The sequence below is a fragment of the Mus caroli genome, chromosome 6 (genome assembly GCF_900094665.2).
Source record: "Mus caroli chromosome 6, CAROLI_EIJ_v1.1, whole genome shotgun sequence".
Classification (NCBI taxonomy): Eukaryota; Metazoa; Chordata; class Mammalia; order Rodentia; family Muridae; genus Mus; species Mus caroli.
In genome coordinates, this window is record NC_034575.1 from 132,014,307 (window position 1) to 132,036,115 (window position 21,809).

Consider the following 21,809-nt stretch of genomic DNA (forward strand, 5'->3'; position numbering starts at 1 on the left):
ATTTTACTGTCAAAGGACAAAATGGAAGTGCATCAAGGTCTTCGTTATATATCCACACATTAAACCCTGTATATACTAGCGGGTTAGAATTTAAACACCATCTTCTGCGGTGGGCATTTTAAGAGATTATAAATAGCAATAAAAATAGAGTGATCGGAACGCTGGTGCTCAAGGCTAGCGCCTCAGCCCCAGGATTCTGGCAGCCCCTCCTCTGCAGGACCCCGGGCTGTCCCATCCGCCAATGATGGAGCCCGAGCAGCGGCCCAGGGGAGGGCTAAGATCTGCTGGAACGCGCCTTGTCAACTTTGTAGTCCAGTCACCTACGCCGGTTGGTAGCGGCCGCTGTGGCTTTAAATGGCCGGGGGATTTCGAATCGGGGAAGGCGGGAGGTCAGGCCGTGGGGCGCCCCCGTCGCGGGGAGCACCCCCGCTTGCCGCGTCCCTGCGCCGGAGCGCGACCGCGCGGCTTTGTCTCCGCCGTCGCGCCCTGCACTTCCCCGTGCGCAGCCTGTAACCCGAGCTCCCATTTCCTGGTGGATTCTCTTAAAGCGGCCGCGGTCGCCGCGCAGAACAAAGGCCATTGTCTCGCTTCCTCCTGCGGCGCCGCGTCCTTCCCGGAAAGCCCCTTCCTAGACTGCGGTCCCCAGGCTGCATTTGCGCCTCTGGGAGCGCACAGAAAAGCCCCTACTGTGCGTGGCCCAGGTCCTCCCGAGGCGCAGCCAGGGGAGGCGGGAGAGAGATGAACCAGGCTTGCTGGTCCTTGGGCCACGCTGCAAGGTTCCCCAAAGGCGTCCTCCGCCTCCGGGCGGCCCAGTGGGCATCCCGCGCCCCTCCCCCGCACGCCTTTTGATTTCTCCGCGGCCCGCGGTAACCCGAGCTTTTATTTCCTGGTGGCTCCTTTAAGAGGCAGAGCCGGGTGCTGGGAATTCACGTCAGTTTCTGCCCTGAAACTCTCAAGATCAATGAGCAGAGAGCTTTCTCAGTTCTGCCTTTCAGTTTCTCTCTTCCAGGAAGGAAAACATTCGAGAGAGAGAGAGAGAGAGAGAGAGGGAGGGAGGGAGGGAGGGAGGGAGCGAGAGAGCGAGCGCCGCGGGAGGGCGGGCGCGCCGGCCGCGGGTGGGAGGAGACACGCCAGGCCGGCCTGCTGCGCCCGGGTCGCCGCGCCGCGACCCGCACACCCCACGCCGTGCTCGCCGGCTCCTACGCCCCCGCACCTCGCGCCCAATCCGCGCGTTGAGAAGAGCCCCCCTCCCCCTCGGGCGGCCGCCGCCAGCGATGCTGCAAGAAACTTCTTAAACGACCGCATCCCGCTGCCCCGCCGAGCGTTTCTGGGTTGGGGAGAGGAAAGGAAAGTGGAAAAAAACTGAGAACTTCCTGATCCCTTTCGCTGTGAGACATGTCTGAGACTCCTGCTCAGTCTAGCATTAAGGTAACGATCGGATTCCCCTCCTTCCTCCGCTGGGCGATCGGAACCCCCTTACCCCGGGGCTGCTGGTGCAGTTGCTAGGCTGGCGGGGAATTATTTGGGGCGCGAAGGAAAAGGAGATGCAGCTCGCGGCCGCGCTGTACCCTTTAGTGTAACCTTGCTACACCCCTCTCCGCCGAGCTCCTCTTGGGCTTCTGCCCCCCCCCCCCCGACTCTCTTTCTTTCTTTCTTTTAGTAGTATAGAATAGAGTTTATTTAGGGCAAGGTGTGGGGGGGGAGTCAAGAGGGTAGTAGTGGCAGAAAAAGGCAGAGAGAGGGAGAGAGTAGAGAAGTAGAGGCAGGCCATGAACACGTGGAGATAGAGGGAAGGGAATAGGGAAGGTAGGGGGAAGGTAATAGCCCAAGAGGACAAGAGAGAAAGAGAGCCCCACTCCCTTTCTTTTTGACAATGTAATGCCGCTCTCAATTGGTAGGAGGAACCCGGGTTGTCTTCAGATCTGTAGAGCACCTCCGTAATTAGTGCGCTTAAAAATAAGAAAGGAAAAAGAAAAACCCTTTCTCCTTATTCCAACGCCTAACGTGAGACTGAATTGTAACTTTTGTTCCCAAGGGGTGGTCTCTCCAGGGAAAAAGTTCTAGGGGCTCCACTAGGATGGTCTCTCTCTCTCTCTCTCTTCCTTTACGCCCCTCCTCTCAACACCCCCCCCCCCCGGTTCTATCACACAAGAATTTTACCCTCTCTTCTCTTCTGATTGTGATTGCAAGTCCTAAGACAGTCTTGGTGTCAGCTTTTCCTGGGCATTGCACAATGAAAAAAAAATTAAACCAAGGTGAATAAAGTTGCTGAATAGTTGTTTTACTCTAGTGCATATGAAAGTTGAGCAATCTGAAAGTAGAAAAAAACTCCTTTGATGAAGGGTGGAAAAGAAGTAGCTAGGCAAAATGACCTTCTCTGACAGTCCAAGCTGGTGTGGAAAAGCTGCAGTCTCAGAGCTCCCTGGCTTGCTCTAAGTTCAAGAGGGATATTTGCAAACAGCCTTTGCCTCCAGGTAGTCGTGTGTGCATGTATATACACAGTCTGTCTATATAGGCTGAGGTGCTGTAGTTTGTTGCTTTTAAAAAGTTGTTGTGAAGTTTGCCACCATTGGGAGGCAGGATGGTTTGACTGTCTACCCCAGTTATTTTTCTCATGCTGCGTTTATTTCAAGGTTCTGCCAGTCACCAGGAGGCAAGCTGTTCTGCTCACTGGGCAGGGCTGAAGTTTCTCAAGTTTTCTTCTGGTTTGGCCTATTTAATATGTGCCCCTTGCATGGATGTTGCGGAAACAATGGGCAACTAGCCTGTTTTCTTCTCTGGGGCGGTGACAGCGGTTCATCTAGGATCTATGGGAGGGAAAGGTATTTTGTCACTGCCTTAACTAGTTTTTCATAGTTAGAATCAGACCTTGGTGTTTCTTATCAGGAATGATGGTCATGGGTTCGAAGTCAGGCTGACGGGGACTTCGAAGGTGCATTGATGTCTCTGTTTTGTGCCTCACAGAAGAGCCCAGAGGAACTTTTAGGTCTTTTCTGTTGGTGAATATCTGGGGTAGGCTTTGGAGCGACGGGGGAGTGCTTCCCCTGAAGAATTTAGGATACTGAGATACTTTTTCCTTTGCAATATAAATTAGATTCTTCGTCGAGTTCAGGGGGAAAACAGTCTTGTTGTATAGATAATCTGATTTACCTCACACTTCATAACAAAAACAGAGGCAACTAAATAATAGGGTATTAGAACGGTAAACTGTATTTGGCTCCATGGCAGTAAACCTGACAGCAGACGAATCTGGACCAGTGGTAGTGTAACAGCTTCCAATTGAAAACGGCCCAGTGGTGGTCACAGTGGTGGTCTACCCTGTGACTTCACCCACCTCTTCTAAACTGACTGCATTCCTGCTGCCCTGATGGGCTCACGGTTGATGCTGGGATCAGGGAGTGCCTCTGTTGAACTGCTTGTTTCACTGCATCCCAATGGAAAGAAGAGCTAACACATGTGAGAAACCCAGCCCCCATCAGAACACATCCTCAAGGGTGATAGGGAAGTGGTGTGCACTCTGCAATGCCATTTTTTTTCCTTGTTGTCTTAGGTTGTTTATTTTATTTTTTTTTTAAACTTTGGTTCTGGGGATGGAACTCAGAACTGTGTATTATATGGGCTAGCTGTAACCCAGCCCTTCCCGGCTTTCTGGGTACCTCCTTTATTTTTTATTTTATCAATGTCTTTTATTTTTACGTGTGTCTTCCACATGTATTCCCCACCACCTATTCGAGTAACATCTTTTTTTTTTCTTCTTGGATTGTTATCTGTGGAGCCAATCTGTGAATGTTTGCCTAGGCCGTGGGTGTTTTTAGGTCTGTGTGTGCATGAAGATTCTCTCCATGGAGCTGCTTGCATTTATCCTGTTCCATAATAAACCGTGGAGATCAAGAACCAGGATTAGTTCAGGTCATCTGAAAATGCTTCAGTGATGTGTGCTTCATTTAGCCCTTGGGATGTGGCAGAGAGAGAGAGAGAGAGAGAGAGAGAGAGAGAGAGAGAGAGAGAGAGAGAGAGAGATGTTTACTAGCAAGTCCCAAGCAAGTTGCTTGCTTCTAGGGACACCACTTGAGTCCAGTAGGGGATAAACTTTTCCTTGGGGTGGAGGATACGAGTGAGTCTTTGAAGGAGGAGCGGATGCTATGTTGTACTAAAGGCACGAAGGCCGCCTTTGAGGAGAGATTTCTCTCACTGCTCCCTATCTGCTCTCCTGCAGCACAAACAGCTGGTCAGCGGCAGTAAATTCCTCAGCCACTGGTGAGGTGGAGGCCACAGGAGCCTGGCCAGAGGCAGCCGCAGGGGACGGAAGTACTTCGTTTACTTTTGAGCCCTTGTCTGTTCTGTTAAGGAAAAGACCGGAGTCAGACCAGGGTGGAGTTTCCAAGGTGAAAGTTTCTGAATTGGTCAATCAGTGACACCTCTGTAAAGACCATTTGATTGTAAGGTGTCTGACAGGAGAGCAGGGAAGAGCCTTGTTTGACACTCTTGTACTGTGTTAAAAGAGAAGCTCTCCCTGCTAGGCTGGGGTCATCCAGAGTGTCATGGAGCCTTGTTAGTTGTCTGTAGTAGCTCCTCTGTCAGTGCTGTGGCATTCTGCTCTCTATTCCTCGCCGGTTGGGGCTGGTTGATCATCTCTCTATAAGAGGTCAGGTATTTTTGTTTTGTTTTGTTTTGTTTTATGTTTTCCCCCAGAAGGTCGGTCTTGTCACAGGACAAAGGCAAAATAGGTTGGCTTTTCCCCTGTCAGCCTTCACCTTCAAGTAACCTGTGCAGTTTTAAATCCAGCCAAGTTTCAGCGGAAAGTGGTTGTGGCCCAGCGGACACAGGCCTTTTGCAAGGCTTGGCACAGACAGACCTTCTATTGGCTGATGTGACCCGGCACACAAAAGCTAGTGGTACGATGTCCCTGGCCATTCCTTTCCTGTTTGCCTTATCAGCTCACATTTATAATAGGATGAAATTCTCATTTAAAACAAAAGTTTTCTGGAGACTTCCGGATGCCTCATATTCCTTCGGGCTAGCGAGGGCGGGCGATCTTGGTGCCATAGCTTCTCACCTGGCATCTGGTGCAGAAACATTTCTGTCATGTTTGCTGACTCCAAGTGAGGGACAGAGGAGGTGGGTGCCCCTTCCTTTCTGCCCATGTATCACCTCATGTAATAAGGTTTCCCTACTGCCTCTAAAAGCTCCAGAACTCTGCCTGTTCTCTGTCCAATAAGTAAAAGGATGTTGATGTATACGACTAATAGTATGATGATTTCCATAATCTCAGAAACAGCTTCTGTGTCTAGGCAAAAAAAAAAAAGAAAGAAAGAAAAGAAAAGGAATTGAGGTGAGAGTGGTGTGACCCTGTCATCCCTTCACATGGGAAGGAGGATCAGGAGTTCAGGGTCATCCTTGGCTACACAGTAAGCTAGAGGCCAGCCTGGGCTACATGAGACCTTGTCTTAAAATAAATAAATAAACAAATAAATAAATAAAAGAGGAATTTAGTAAGCAAACAAAAAGGCTTTGGGATCCCTATAAAGACTTAGCTTGTTGGTTTTGCTTGTTTTGTTTTGTTTTTCGAGACAGGGTTTCTCTGTGTAGCCCTGGCTGTCCTGGAACTTACTTTGTAGACCAGGCTAGCCTCGAACTCAGAAATCCACCTGCCTCTGCCTCCCGAGTGCTGGGATTAAAGGCACGTGCCACCACTGCCTGGCAAGACTTGGCTTGTAGGGCTCTCCATTTCTCTGACAGTAGCATCTGGGAACTTTTTAGATATTTAGAATTAAGTCAGGATTGAGAACTCTTAGCCAGACCCTGACCCACACTCCTGTGTTTCACAGTTGGCTTCTGAGAGCAAAGTGGTCGCTTTCGTCCATGGATGACTGAGAACCCGGTTAGAACACTGGCCCACAGGGTCTCAGGCCACCACATCAACATTCTCAAGGTTCATGGTGTGTCTATAAAAGGCCAGGGAAATCTGATACAATAGGCTCTGCTCTCTGGCACTTCCTAGTGTGGTCCATTTTAATCACAAGCCAGCTGGTCCGAGGGCACAGAGCTATGTGCTATGGAAGATGAGGTGTGTGGGAACAGTGAGCTGCAAGGGTCTAGTCAGGTGTGAGGGGAGGAAGTGGTAGGAGGGAGGGATGAGGGAAGAAGGGCCTGCTGGACCTGGCGTTTGCACCACAGATACCTGGTATGGTGGCATGTGAGAGCCTGGCAGTTCCACTGTTGCTGAACGCACTACCACCTGCTGTCATGTCACCTCTTGATAAATCTATAGGTGAGAGCCACAGGCTGCTTCACCCAGAGCCAGGCGGACCTTTATTTATGTGTAGTAAGCATGCTCTTTAAGGATACTGAAAGCTGATTCTGGAGTGCCAATGGGAAGGGTAGGTAAAGTGGGGCTGTGGGTGGCTGTGGCTGGATAATACCTTAGCTGTGAGCAGCAAATGCAGAACTAACACATGTTCTCAAACACACAACATAGGGGGAGGGGGAGAGGAGGGGTGGCTGGATGTTACTTGTTGATCCAATTTTATCAGGTTGGCCTTTAATGTGTTTCCCCCAGGTGGGGGAGTCTATACCACAGGAAGACCCTTAGAGTGTGGGGCATAAGGTGGGACATGTTTTTTTTCTGTGAATACCACTTTAGAAAAACAACACCACGACTTGATCTCAGGCAGAGCCCGTCATTGCTGTAATGTTCCAATAGACTCGAGGATGCAATATATCTGTGCACTTATTGAATAGAGTGTGATTTTTCTCCAGTGTTCCCACGCCAACCGGAGCCTAGCTTAAGGATGGTTCCTTGCCAAACCTAATATTTGGGGGAGAGAAAGGCTAGACTAAATTAGGGGAGAAGTTAGAATTACAGCCTATTAAAAAGCAAACGCATTTTATTGATTTTTCTGTACATTCGGGAACCAGACTAATAAAATAGCATTTATTGGGACATCTCAGAATGAGCCCCCATGAGTCGGCAAAAGTCACTTGCGTTCCATACCATCCATTGCGTAGGAATGAGTACAACCGGGTGCTTGAAACTGGCTGATCCTTTGGTGTTGAAATATTACCACAAATCTATCATTTGCCCTTTTAATTCTCTGGGTAACCCTTTCATCTTTGACAGTGAAAATATGCAGTACAGCCTGGTCTGGTCCCACGGATCTGCAGTCCTTTTGGCATAAGGAAGAAGGCCTTACTGTGTTAAGTAGGGACACCCCATGTTGATTGAGCCAACTGCATGGAGTCCTGTGGCCTGTGCTTATGAAAACCACAGAACCTTTGCAAAAAAATTTTGGGAACTTTATAAATCCCATGTAATTAGAAGTGCTGCGCTGCTGTTTCAGTGGTCATCTCTCCTAAGACAGCCAGCTCAGGTGTACAGCTCTGTAGGGATTTCTCCCCTTCCTTCTTCCTCCTCCTCTCTGCCCGTGGCTGGCTGGTTGCATCCTGTTGAGAGTTGTCCTGATGTGTTAAGCTTAATGACCTCATTCCCTCTTCACAGTCTTTCCTGGAGGCAGTTTTCCTCCCGACTGTACAGACCTAGAAGCCGCGGTTAAGTGATGGTCTGCCTCAGATCTCTAGGCTTGTATGCCTAGTGGCAGTACAAGGCTGAGACACCAGATCACGGGTCTGCAGTTCCCAGTGACTGTTGCGAGCTATAACCGTCCTCAGGAAGCAAATTAGGAAACTCAGAGTGATGGGCTGAGGGTTCATCACCGTAGCAAAGGCGAGAGGCAGAGATGGAGCCAGCAGAGGCCATGTGTTCCCTCTTCTTGTTACTACCGGAGGAGGGTCGCTCCTCATTCCCATTAAGGGTAGTCAGATGCTCCCTCCTAGCCAGTGACCTCTGGATGAATGTCCAGGATCCGTTTTTACAAGCAGCCTCTGCCGCTCTCTAGGGATGTGCTATCTTCTGTGGCTCCATCTTTGACCCCCCCCCCACGCGTTTTTACTCAGAAACCTTTCTTCCCCCGTCCTACTTTTTCTTAGTTGATAGTTGCTTCATTAGGTGGTTGGATATCTGAGGTTGAGTCCTCATCCTGCCCAGTCTCAGGGCCAGGCACCCTCTTTACTGGCAATATCCCATCTTTCCCCCTGAATGACCTTATTATTATTTTTAAAAGCTTTTGACCCAATCCATGAGTGTCTCCCCCTCCCCCCATAAAGTGTCCCTTTAGTAAATCATGAACACCAAAGGCCGGGAAGCCATTTGAAATATATACAGATATTCCATGATTTTCCATCACTACCCAAAGAATAATATTTTTTTCACATATTTAGAGGAACCTTATTACGCAAGGAATAGTTTTTTTTTCCCCCTGCTTTTCTCTTGTATGAGCCCACCCATCCCGGCCCTGTTCTTTCCAATTTACTTGAAGAGAGACATTCAGCCACCTGACTTTGTAAATTTCTGGGGGTTTTTTTTGTTTGTCTGTTTGTTTCTTAGGTAACCCTCTCCGCCCACAAACCTGGCATTGGCTATTGAACACAGGATCTCATATAGGCTAAACAAGATCTCTACTTTTGAGCTATTTCTGTATTCAATTGTTTTTTATATTTATCACTTTACATCTCAATATCAGCCCCCCCTCTCCTCTCAGCACTCAGTCACACAGCTCCTCCCCCCACTCTTCCCTCCTCTTCTCCTTTGAGAAGGGGGAGCCCCCCCTCGGGTATCACTGTATTCAAATTTTTGTATCCAAACAGCTTTAACAAGCTTGAGGAGGAAAAGTGCATAGGTCCTTCAGCTGAGACTTAGCAGAACTACGGTCCTGCTGGAGCACCAGAGAAGGGGGACACACAGTGTGAGGTGACACAGTGCAGGTGATTCAAGGACATTAAGGGCGAATGACCCAGAAGTCTCACGAGGCAGTGAAGAAACTGAGGCTCGCAGCTTACCCAAATCCCATTGCCAACTGTAGGCAAGCCACGGTCAGGATCCTGTGTTGTGGTCTGTTTTAGGTACTTGCAGAAGCCATAAAAAAAATCAAACAAGAATTCAGACAGCATTGCGTCCCCATTATAAGTCATATCCCACCCCCCCCCACCCCCGGCCGGCCACTGCCCCCCTGCCTGTGTGGCACCACAGGTCGGCAGGTGATAGTACTGGCTATGACTTCCAAGTTAAGTCACTCGATTTAAGAAGTGAAGAGAGAATAAAATGTATTTTGGAAAGATGTTCAAGTGGAAAAGGTTGGCATAAAAGCAATGTTGATTTTTAAAAGGCCAAGCTTCCTGTATCTGGCCGGATGATTTATGAGAGCCCTCCCAAAGGAAGATGTGAAAGAACGGGCTCCTGAGGATTTATGTCCTCTGTCGGGGGATTTTCTCTTTGTATGTGGGAGTCAGACATAGGGAAACGACCTCATTTCCTGAATGACCCAAAAAGGACACGTTGCCCTGCTGGGCTGGTGTGAGTTCTGTCAGCAAATGTGTTCAGGGAGATGACAGTGAATCCTCCCCTTTGCCTCTGAATTTAGCTTTAGCTTTGAATTTTATTCTGGCTTTTATTTTTTTCTCTTGATTCTTCCCTGTGTATGTCTCTTTTCTTAAGGGCATTGCCAGTTGTTGAGAAAAGGGCTCTGTTTAGTGTCCATTGCCCTCAAGGAGGGGCCCAGACATTGTAGCGCACAGACCTGTGGAACTTGGTCCTGACCTATACTTGTTCATATTACTTGATGGTGATCTTATTGACTCATCTGACTGTGGTGGTAATAGAACTGCGTGCTCCTTACAGTTGTTGGCTGAGGACAGTAAGGCTTATGTCTCCCACAACATGTGAATCTAGAAGGGGCTTATGGTTTCAGTACCCACATTTTCACAGTTGAGAATCCAGGTTCCAGAGATGATCAGGACGCTGTGGGATTGGTAGTGCTGCCTGAACTGAGATCCAAGCTGCTTGTTGAATGGCTCCCAGTGTGCTGCTCTTGCCATCAACCCACTGCACCGGCAACACTCAGTCATTGCTCAGAAAAGCTTTTTTTTTTTTTTTTTTTTTNAAAAAAAAAAACAAAAACCAAACCAAACCAAAATAAAACAAAAAACCTTTAATTGAGCACACAAGGCTTGACAACAGAAGAGATGAGCTGACTGCAATTACGTGACAGTGCCAAATGCCTTTTGTATCTTCCAGCAGAGTTTTGAGGGAGATAGCTAGTTGGTGTAGTTCTGAGTAAGTTAGCAGAGATGAAAGAGAATGGGGGGAGATGGGGTGTCTGCTCAGCGATTGGAACAGGTTCGTGTGTTGCTTGTTACTCGCAACCAGGGCGATACTTGAAAGACATCGGTTCTTTAATCGGCTTTTGTTTCCCGGGCAATCCCATGTCTGTCTGACCACAGAGCAGACACTGTGTGTGATGGGGTGGTGGAGTTTCAGCTTCATGAGTTGGGAGTCGATGGGCCTCAGTGGAATCTTAATTATACAGAGGAGTCTGAGAAAGGGAGAGTTTGTTACCTTGAGGCATGAGGGAAGTTTTATGTTTTTCTGGCTCTGAAGGGAGAGAAGTGCCTCCCTCTTGTCATGGTTATTTGCTGTGGACTTAAAATACGGTCCTGGATATTCCCTGTCATATACGCGTTACACGGGAAGAGGAAATACTAACTAGAAAATGACTTGTTCTCTCTTTTCACAGTGGTGGCCTTGCGCAAGCTCTACCCAGGCAAAAATGACCTTTAAAACAATAGCTTGAATAGATGCTATTTATTGTTTGCTTGTTTCTGTTAGCACACAGTAATTATACACAGTAGGTTCCATTTCCATACGTATACATAGTGTATTTTGGGCCGTACCTCTCCTTAGCTTCTCTGCTCCCCATCTTCTGCTCATCATCTGTCTCTCTGCAGTTGGTTCCCTTTCTTGCTTTCATTATCTTCCCACCCCCCAAACCAAGTGAGTTTCATTAGGGCAGCTTCCAGGAGCGAGGGTCAGGGAGCCACAGGTACTTTACCAGGGGCCAATCCACTGAAGAATATACCTTTTTTTTTTTTGAGGAATTCATTTCCCACCCTATGAAAGAATAAACACACTGTCAGACTGTTGGAGAAAGAGGGTTAGTGGTCCCTTCCCAGTCCTCCCAGGAGCTACCAGTAGAACTTGAAGTTTCTTCTCAGCTGCCCTGTACCTACCGTCTACTGTGGGCTGTAGCAGCCTGCACTTATTACTCATGAGAATGATCTGTAGAGCTAAGTCAGTGATCCCTGCTTCATGCATGTCTCCTGCATGTGAGGAAGCTGACTCTTCAGTATTTCCTGGAAGAGATGAGCTGCTGATAAAGATAAAAATCAGTGTTGTAATTAAAAAGCCAAACCAAACCAAACCCAAGCAAAAAACAAAAAACAACCCCCCCCCCCAAAAAAAACCAAATATCAACCAAACCCCAGAGAACAACTTGTTTGTCTCTAAAGTTACCAGGTTCCCCTAAACAAGTCTGCCTTGCTCCCTAGTGAAAGTGTAAGTCTAGATGTGGCCACTGAGGGTCTGACATTGTGATAAGAAAGGACAAAAAGACAAGGGGTGGGGCAGCAGCTCACCTCAGTACAGTTGTGGCCTGAAGGTAGGCCTTGGGTCCCCAGAGATAATTAAGGTTAAGGTCAAGGGACAACTTAGGCAGTGTATTTGCTCTCTCTGTATGTATGTGTGTCCCTGGATTTGACCCAGCACACCCCCCTCCGGGAAAAACAAAACAACAACAACAACAGAAAAACCCAACAAAACCCTTTATCAGCTTTATCCTTAGCATCGTCTCAAGCCTGATGGTTAATACATGGAAAGATCTCTCAAGGGTAGGACAAGGTAAAACACCGTGGAAGCTTCCTAAAGGGGGGATGGGCTTGCTAGGCTCTGTCCTTGTCCCTGTTAAGGATCTCAGACAGGGAATGGGACCTACTGTAGCTTTGGTCTTCCCCAGTCCAACAAGTCAGACACTGGGGGGTGTGCAGGCACACCGTGGGCTCCGGCTGACAGTTTGCATGCCTTGATTTGTGATCACAGGCACCCTGGGGACAGAAGCGAGTTTTTGAGTTTTCATTGGGCCTCATCATGTGTTTCAGCCTTGGGGCCATTCTGGCTGGTTTTGGAAACAAGAGAACTCAGAAGGAATAGACTTCTAGTGCATTTTTTTTGTAGTTGCTGTCTCCTTTTGATGAGGTCTTGGGGATTTAGAAATGATCTGTCATGAATTGCTTGCTTGGCACTTTGATAAGCTCTTGAGATCTGAGGCCTTCCTGACTTGATGGGATATAATTACCCATTGATGTAATGGCTGGTGGTGAGAGGACATCAGGTCAGGGGTCACAGGACACCTTTTTCTCTGTCGCTTGGTTCCATTCAGCAAAAAGAGTGTGGTGGCACACACCTTTAATCCCAGGATCTAGGAAGCAGAGGCAGGTGGATCTCTGAGCTTCAGGCCAGTGTCTGTTTAATGAGACTCTGTCATTTGGGGGGTTAAATCTTAGTAAGTTAGACACATTCCCCAGCCTGGGTAAGTGTCCCCTTCTCTCCCAACTTTTAAGATCCAAATGACCTGACTTGGCTGAGTCAACCTCAAATCTCTGAGAATGGCCAGCTCCATTTGCCTTTATGGCATCTGGTCCTTTCCGGAGTCTACTGACTCTCATCCATCAGGGAGAGTGGATTCCGAATTGATGGCAAATTTCTCTCCAAGAATGGCATTTCCTTTCTGAACTTCACCTTCTGCTTTCTTGAGTCCCCCTATGCTCTGTGGCTGGTCTTGGCTGTTCACAAGAAGGTGGAGTGTGTACCCGTCTGCAGGCAGAAGTTGGCTGGTAGGTCAGACAGCTCTGTGACACCATGGGCTTCCTTTAAGCTTTTTCAGTGTTCCCTCACAGTGTCTCTTGTCTCCCACCCAGACTGGCAGGGAAATGGGCAGAGGTATTGGAGTGTATCTCCAGTAGAGCACATGCTGATGGACCCTTCCCACACACTCTCACCTTTCCTGGTGAAACAAAGCAAGGAAGGAAGGCTTTATTCTGGCTCATGTTAAGGGGTCAGTCCATGACGGTGGGGCAGGAATGCAGGCGGCTGTACTGTCATTGTCTGAGTCAGGAAGCAGAGAGACGAATACTGGAGATCAAGTTTCTCTGCTTTCTCCTTGGGTTCAGTCGGAGACCCCAGCCACCTAGATGGCGTCACCCACATTCAGGGTTCCCTCTTCTCTTAAACTTCCCTGAAAGCACTCTCATGTGTGTACTATAGCTCCCACAGAGGGATGCCACCCAGGTGATCCTAAGTCCAGTTGATAGTGAAGATTAACCATCACAGTGACCTATCCTTAGAAAAAGAGCATAGACGGCATACTGGAACACAGCTTTAATCCAAAGGATTTGGGAGGCAGAGGCAGGTGGATCTCAGTGAGTTAGAAGCCAATGTCTACATCATAAATTCCAGGCCAACCAGGCCTATATAGTGAGATGCTTTTTCAGATAAGTATCAATCAGAGGTGCACTAGCATCAATAGTAGCACACTTTGGGGTACAATACAGTTTGTTTTGTGGGGGGTAGATGTGTGAGACAAGGCCTGAGAAGGGAGAGAGAATCTCCTTAAAAAAAATACAAGGAGGCAACGTGAAGAGTCTTGTAGTCTAGGGAAGGGCCTTGCTTTAGCAGAGGCCGCAGACAGGCGAACTGAGTAGAGCAAGTCCCTGTGAACATTCACCAGCTCTTCTGAGAACTTGTCTGTCTTGAGAAGCTTGGTAAAAATGGTCAGGCAGAGCTTCTCTGAGGGGAATGCCTGTGTGTGCTTTTGTGGTTAGCCAACGTGTTAAGCAGTCTGATTTAAGGGAAAGATGGTCTCTCTGTGTTTTCATTTCAGCTGTGGTCTTAAAAGGCTTACCATGGAGGAGTTGTGGGCGGATGAGCACACAGTCCTCTCGCCTCTCATTGGCTCAGATCTAGGTTATAGGTGAATGTGAGTTCATACATAGCCTATTTCTTTTTTTAAAAAAATATTTAAAATTATATCTCGATGTATTTCTTCTGTGTGTACACACGCTGAGGCATGTGTGTGGAGGTCAGAGGGCAGCTTTCAGGACTTGGTTCTTTTCCTTCCATCATGCAGGTCCCGGGGACCACATGTGGTGTTCCTCAGGAGGTCAGGCTTGATGGCAGGTGCCCTTACCCACAGGTCTTCCCAGCCCTGGTCTGTTTCTTGGATGTTTATTTAGCATGATTTGCAGAACTCGGTTTGGGCAAATTCACGCATACACAGATTCCCAGGCATTGTGAGAGTGTCAGAATCTAGTTCCGTAGCTCTTGTCCCCAAACGGATGCCTGTGATTTTTTTTCTTAGTGTTTCATATTAGTGGGCTCTCCCCCTCCTCCCTGGTTATTTTCATCAACTTGACACAAACTAGAATCAGTTTTGGAGGAGCGAACGTAGATTGAGGAATTACCTCCTCCAGACTGGCCTGTGGGCATGTCTGTAGAGCATTTTTGTTGATGAGTGGTTGTGGCAGGGCCACTGTGGGTGGTACCACCCCTGGGCAGGTAGTCCTGGGTTATGTAAGAGAGCAAACTGAGCAAGACCTGGGGAGCAAGACATCAGGCAGCTCTCCTCCATGGCTTCTGCTTCAGTTGCTGACTCCAGGTTCCTGTTTGGTGTTCTTGCCCTGAGTTCCCCTCAGGATGAACATGGAAGCAGGAACAAACTCATTGCTGCCCAGATTAGTTTTAACACACCAACCGAGAAGCGGACCAGGGAGACGCCCTTTAATGTCTCAGGGATGGCTGACAGGATGATGGGGAAGTTCTCCTCGCTGGGTAAGACAGGCAAATGTGAGCCCATGTGACCGAGGCTTGGGCTGTTGCTTCTCTTTTACGACTTGTATGAAGGCACATCTCTTAGTTTGTCCCAGGGCACAAATGCTAGGCTTGTGGGGGCGGGGGTGGGGTGGGGGGGGGAAATGTGCAATTTTAGGCTCATTCCTTGTCTGCACCCGTGTAAGCATTGATGGCCTCATAAAGTACCCTGGAAGATTTCTCCACTCTCCCATATCTATAAAGTAGATTCTTTGGGTCAGATAAAGGTTCCCAGATGAAGCCATGGAAGACCGAAGGTAGAGAACCAATGTTAGAGGTTAGAATTAGCATGCTCTAGGGAGAACAAGGTGAGGCCAGCTGACACAATGCCTTCCTGCGCAGTGTTTAGCTTTCATCAGGACGGTATGGTATGCCTTGTGATTTCTTGGGCATCATTCTGCTCCCCCTCCCCACAAGAGCCTATTCTTGTGACTCGGTTTGCATATATGTACATGTATTGAATGCTCATAGAATCGCAAGTTATAGAAATCATGGTGTAGTCTGTTTTTTAGCATAGAGAGGAAAAGATTGCACAAAAATCCAGCCTTGTTGTAGCAAAGAAACCTTACGTATAGATGTAAAATATATCTCCTCGGAGGGTTGGCTTTGTGATGGGCTATAAACGGATTGTTAAACAGCAAGCTGAGGGGCTGTTAGCAAGCTGTCTCTAAGAACATCTCCTGGTCTAGTCTGAAAAGGTAATGTGTACGTATTGCAGCTATGAAATAGTTTGCCTATGGTGTTTGTATGTTGATAGATTGTGTGTGTGTGTGTGTGTGTGTGTGCGCGCGCTCAGTGGTGAACAGCCTGAGAAGATAATTTTAAAATGTTATTTGCTTCTGTGTTAGTATTTGCCTTCTAAACTGGACAGTGTTTGAATCCTGCCCTGCCTTTTAAGAAGCTGGCTTAAACGAACAGGTGTTTGGTCAGCTACAGGGAATGAACCAACAGAACTTCAAAAAGCTCCGGCATGTTTTATAACACCTTCATATATAATAACTGCTTTAAAGATTTGTGCCGTAGAATACCCGGGTAACAGGCACATTGCCTCCTCCTCAGCCAGCAAGCATTTGAATTCACAAGAGCAGCCAGGCAGGGCTCCCGTTCTGTGTCTGGTCTTCCTCGAACCTTTCCTCGTGTTCAGCTGAGAGTAGGTCTGCGAAGGTGCCCGCCACCGTTGGGTCTACAGTGGAAGAGTTCTTTCTTGTTACTAGGAGGCTTCTCTCGCGTACGGGGATAACAGCTGCTGTGTTGGGAAACAGGTGTCTCTTCTAATCCTCTGACTGGATCAGCTTGTTACCCTGGCAGTGCCTTATTATTACTGTTTTTATTTATTTATTTTCCTCTCCCACGTAAGCCAGCCCCTGCCAGGAGGTGCTGGTGAGCGGGCTGGGTGCCAGAGGACGTGGCAGCTTTTCTTGGGAGAGGTTTCTGTTAGAAGGATCTACTAACCAGTCATGTTATAAGGTGAGGGCTGGAAACAAAATCACTGGGACCATTAAGTCACCGGGGGAGAAGAGGATAGTAGATGGATGATCGTCTGGCCAGTCACCTCTTCAGTGTAAAGTCAGCACTGCCACAAAAGTGAATGATGACCCTTCTTTTGTCTTTGTCTTTGTCTTGTCTTCTCTTGTCTTTCTCTATCCATTGTTGCTGTGTGGTAGTAGTGGTTGTTTTGAGACTGGGTCTCCATGAGCACAGGCTGGCTTTGAACTTGCTATGTATGTAGCCCTAGGCTGTCCTCAGCCTCCTAATCTTGCTTCTTCCACCTACTAAGTTAAGTGCAGAGATCATGGGTCTGTGCCACCCCGTCTTGTTGAACTGTCCCTTTGTCAGGTTCCTAGATCTGAAGGTTTAAGATGGCTGGTGCGCTATGCTTTCCGGTCATCAGGACAATCTAGTTCTATGTGGTTTATACCGCAGGTCAGTCTTCTCTGCTCCGCTCTTGCTGGCGTGCTTCTGGTTCCGAGTCATCTTGCTTTCTTTTCCTCCTGGTCTCCACGCTTGGGCACTGTCTTAGGGTCACTATTGCTGTGATGAAACACAATGACCAAGTAAACTTGGGGAAGGAATGTTTTATTCTGGATATACTTGCACATCACTGTTCATTAAGGATGGAGATCAGGACCGGAACTCAAACCAGGCAGGAACGTTGGAGGCAGGAGTTGATGCAACGGCCATGGAGGGGTGCTGCCTACTGGTTTGCTTAGCCTGTTCTCTCACAGAACTCAGGACCACCAGTGCAGGGGTGGAGGGCACCAGCCGTGCTGGGCTGGGTCCTCTTCCCTGAATGACTAATTAAGAAAATGCCCTACAGGCTTTTCTGCAGTTACGTCTTATGGAGGCACGTTCTTACTTGAGGTTCTTTTTCTCAGATGACTTTAGTTTGTGTCAAGTTGGCATAACACTATCTAGCCCAGGCCCCCTTCAGTCTAGCCGGGAGTAACTCTTTTTTTTTTTTTTTTTTTCAAGACAGGGTTTCTCTGTGTAGCCCTGACTGTCCTGGAACTCACTCTGTAAGACCAGGCTGGCCTCGAACTGGGAAATCCGCCTGCCTCTGCCTCCCGAGTGCTGGGATTAAAGGCGTGCACCACCAACTTTTTTTTTAATGAGAAGTTCTTGTGTCCCTTTTCTAACCCCAACTCCACCCCATTTGACCTCAAACTCACTATATAGCTAAAGCTGGCACCAAACTCTGATTTTTCTGCAGCCATCTCGCCAGTGCTGAGATCCGTTTCTGGCTCTGCACTGACTCCTTGCAGCTCATTGCTTTGTCAAACCAGGCACTTGACATTCTACTTTCTAATACCGTGTTCCACTTCCCCTTTCAACAATACGGCCCACTCAGACAGTACTGCTCTCGCCCCAGACCATATGCTGAACTTTCATGCCTGGAATCGTCCCCTGATCCTCTCTCTCCCTGGCAGCCTTCTTGTTATCCGAAGCCTATTTTTTCAAAGCTTTCTCTGTGGTTGCCAGACACGGCATTCCCACAACTCATTGAACTTGCCTTTTGTGATTGGCAATGATCCGGTTATAGATGACTGGCGTATTATTCTCCATGATCTGAAAGCCCAGACAGGGCAGGAATCTAATGGACTCATTCTTACATTATCTGTTTCTAACATGGTGCCTAGAAGGGAGGCAGGCACCTTGAATCAAAAACATTAGGGAAGATGGGGGAAAGTAGGGTCTTGTGTAACCCAGGCTGGCCTCAAACTAACCATAAACTAGAGATGACCTTGAACTTACGATTCTCTTGTTTCTGCATGCCAAGGTCTGTAGGTGGCTACCACCTTACACAGTTTGTGAAGGCCGGGGGTTGAACCCAGGGCTTTATGCGTTCTAGGCAGGCACTCTGGCAAGTAAGCCAGATGTCCCTGGTTTTGCATTAGATTTCTGAAACCAGCTCGTATTTACTCAGTTTCTATTAAGTGGATGCTGGGCTTTGTGATGTGAAATATGAAGTCTTTGTACTGTTGAAGTCCTGAGGAAATTCTCCTTGTCGATAGAAGATAGAAATCATCCTGTTGAAGCCCTGTGGAAGACCACAGGGCAAGCATAACACAGTCCAGCCCTAGGATACACAACAAACAATTCTGTCCACTCATACGTTCTCTCTCTTGGAGCCCACCTTTTAGAGAGGAATATAGCCTGAGAAAAAGTTCAAGAATCCATAGGCTGCCTGTACCAGATGTAGCCTGGATGCCCTAGATGGATTGGCTGGTACTCCCATGATTCTCTGCTGTGGCATGGGTGGACTGTGTCTGGGACAAAGAGCTAGTGGCTCTTTTTCATAATCCTCTGCAGTCTATCTGTGGCTGGCTGAGAGGCTCTCCTAGGCAAACTTTCGACCTGTTCCTCCAGCTTGTTCCCTCACTGGTTGGTCAGCACCGATAACCTGTGAAGTTTCTGTGAAGTTTTCGATTGCCTTTTGAAGAAGAGTATGGCACTGTCCTGGCCCCAGGGTGGGCTCTTTGTAGCTTTCTCTAAAGCCCATGTTTCCTTCAGTGCTGGCATTGGTGCCAAGAGGAGTGGTTCTTCGGCACCCCCTTGGTTTCATGGCAGTGCCTCAGGACAGACCCGTGGGAATGACTCAGGCTCCACAGCACTGGGACAATGTCTTTGTCTTATCCTTGGTGTGACAGGCAGCCTCAACATTTCTGTCTGCGAAGGGCAACACTACGGTGTTTGCTCATACAGCAGATTCTCTGATGTCTTCGGGCTACTTGTCTCGGTAGGATTTCATACAAGTGAAGTTGACCAAGTGGAAGCAGTTCCAAGAGACCCTGAACCTTCCACACGAGCCCAGAAAAACTCATCTCTTCTTTTTTTTCCTGGTTGCCATTGATTGACTGATAGCTGGGAAATAGACCATTAAGCTGTGGGAGAAGTTCCAACTTCCTGAACCCAACCAGACCCCATCACAGATCCTTGTATAGTAGCCGCTCAAACCGTGCCAGTTTTTCCTGATCACCTGCCAGGGACTCTCTCCCAGACTCACACTGCAGCTGCCTGCTGGCCCCGCTGCCCTTCACCTCACCTTGGCTGCAGGTGAGTAGGTCCCCATCCTGCTTTTCTTCATCTGTCGTCTGCTCAGGGAGTCTGGATTGCCTTGTCTCTCTCACATGGATTCAGATGAGGTTCCTGCTCACTGGTTAGCAGAATGTGCCGTCTGGCCACTTTGAGAGAAGAGAATTCTAGACCCATGTGCAGATGTGAAAGTGCACACTTTGAAAGCTGCCAAGGTAGAGAGAGTGGCTCCTGAGGGCAGGTAGGGAGTGTCTTGGTATCCTTCATGCTTTGACAGCGTGGTGCTGTCAGGGTTCTTGTCGCAGGCGTTACTGGAAGCCTGGCTCAGTGCCTTTACTCCACTGAAGTGGAGGCTGCTTTTCCCCTCATCTGACACAGTGGTCAGGCAGCAGCGAAACCCAGGGCGCAGCACATGGGACCTAGCATTTGTTCCCACTGATACGGCACAGGCTCACCTTCAGACTACCTCCTATTTAATTCTGTGCCAACCTCCATATCTGGAATTGATACAGATTCTCTTAACGTTGCTTTAAAATTGATCTGCCGTGTAGGAGAGTTCAGGGCCTTTTTAAATTTTTTTTTAAGTTAACAAGTTTTAAATATATATATATTCTGCATATGAGAAGAAAGGTAACATTTGATTTGTTTGGTAGAAGCCCTTTCTTTTTCTTTCTTTGGCTTGGGTGGACCCTGTTTGTAATTAGCTTCTGAATACAAAGAGAATATCAAGTGTCCAGTGCCGCTCCAGGAGGACCACTCTTCTGTCTCCGGACCCCAGCATGAGCTAGCTCTGTACTTAGGATGTGGTGAAAGGCTCTTGATTGCCTTTCTTCTCTCTTCTTCCTTCAGCCCCAGGACTAGAAGTCTTCTGCCTGACGCCAGTTACCAGAGACAGCACCTGTGCCAAGGGTCTTTCCTGGATTGCTTCTTTTTATGCTCTCTGGCTGGTGTGGAGAAGGTAGTTTGTCTTTCCTTTGCAGCAAGTTGCAGGATACTTAAGCCTCATGCTTCAGGGCAGAATCTGAGATCAGGAAGGAACCCACCCCCTATGGTATAACTACACAATTGCATAACCAGGTATGCTATACACACATCACACAGACACACACACACACACACACACACACACACCATACACACAGATGCACCACAAACACACCATACACACACTCTACAAACACACCATACACACATATCACAAACACATCCTATACACAAATGCACCACACACACACACACATATATACATACATACAAACATACCCTACTCACACACATGAATTCACACCTCTATACTAGATATCATTGCACAATTGCCCAACCAGGTGTGTTACTTCTGGTAAATACACACACACACACACACACACACACACACACTCACCTTTTAAGATATTTCTAATCATACCCTCCCCTTCTCCCCTTTGCCTGGACTTTGCTTTAGTTTCTATACCACAAGTTAATGCATGTCTGGAACATTAATACATGGTTCACAGGTCCCGGGGTGGGGGGAATCCTCTTGCTATACAGCCTGCAGTTGTCAGCCTCAGATTTGTCTCGGTAAAGTACCTAGGAAGTCTGGTCTAAAAGGAGCTGAGGGAGAAGTGAGGGGCACAGATGGACTTCTGTTTTGAATAAGGGCCAGGCTGTGGAGCCTCTGGTGCAGTGGGGTAGTTACCAGTGATTCCCAGGCCTCCACGGCCTTCCCTTGAGTCTATCTCTCGTGGCGCAGCACTTCCTCCTGTCTCTATTCTTAGCTTTCTTAGCTTTTCCCACTCAGCCCCCCAATTCTCCTCATTCTTTTCCTCCTCCCACTTCAGCCCCTCATCTCCCCTCATCTCCCCTCATCTCTCAGGAGCCACCTCTCATGTCCCATGCCTGCTGGAGCCTTTCTTTTCTTTGTTAATGTAAAATTGTTTTGTTTCTCCTTCTTTGGATCATGAGTTCCTCCATCCATATTCCCCAAATAGATACCATCAGCCTCTGGCCCATCCCATACGGCTAGTAAACCTTCAAAGCAGGAAGTGCCCAAGTGGGTTTCTCCAAAAGGGGAGTCTGCAGCACCCCGAGGCCGTGTGTGTCTGCAGCCATTCACGGTCCTGCCACACTCCTTTCCTACATGATGTCATCCCACCCAAATGACGTCATCCTGCCTTCTGTGTTCATTGTTTTCTCTTTCCTGATGATCTCCTTTTTCTATGGGAATACACCAATTCTCTTCCTCATTGGAGATTAAGTTAACTTTGATCACCTGACTTTGATAAGTGACATAATTGTGAGTATTTTATATTAAGCATGCCTTTCCAAAATAAAGAATATAGGTTTGTGTGTGTGTGTGTGTGTGGGGGGGGGTGCAGCTTTTAGTACCATAATAAATTCATCATACTTGAGAAAAGGTTCGTGTGATTTTTTTTTTTTTAATTTTAATGTGACAGCATACAAGTTACTTTTTCCTTTGCATCTGATT

At 47.9% G+C, this 21,809-nt stretch overlaps 1 protein-coding gene across 5 annotated transcripts in view; it reads left to right on the forward strand.

Annotated features, from left to right (window-relative positions):
* The first annotated feature begins 982 nt into the window (after window positions 1-982).
* The window catches only part of Etv6 (ETS variant 6), a 230,945-nt gene continuing 210,118 nt past the window's right edge, over window positions 983-21,809 (forward strand). For 3 of the 5 annotated variants that reach the window (XM_029478404.1, XM_021164907.2, XM_021164908.2), the window contains exon 1: window positions 1,116-1,428. Coding sequence is in view for 2 of the 5 variants with exons in the window: in XM_021164907.2 (XP_021020566.1) it covers window positions 1,396-1,428 (33 nt within the window). In the remaining 3 variants the exon portion in view is untranslated. Of the gene's footprint in view, window positions 1,429-19,460; window positions 20,304-21,809 lie in introns of those variants that run through there. The other 2 variants (XM_021164909.1, XM_029478403.1) reach the window with 2 other exon arrangements.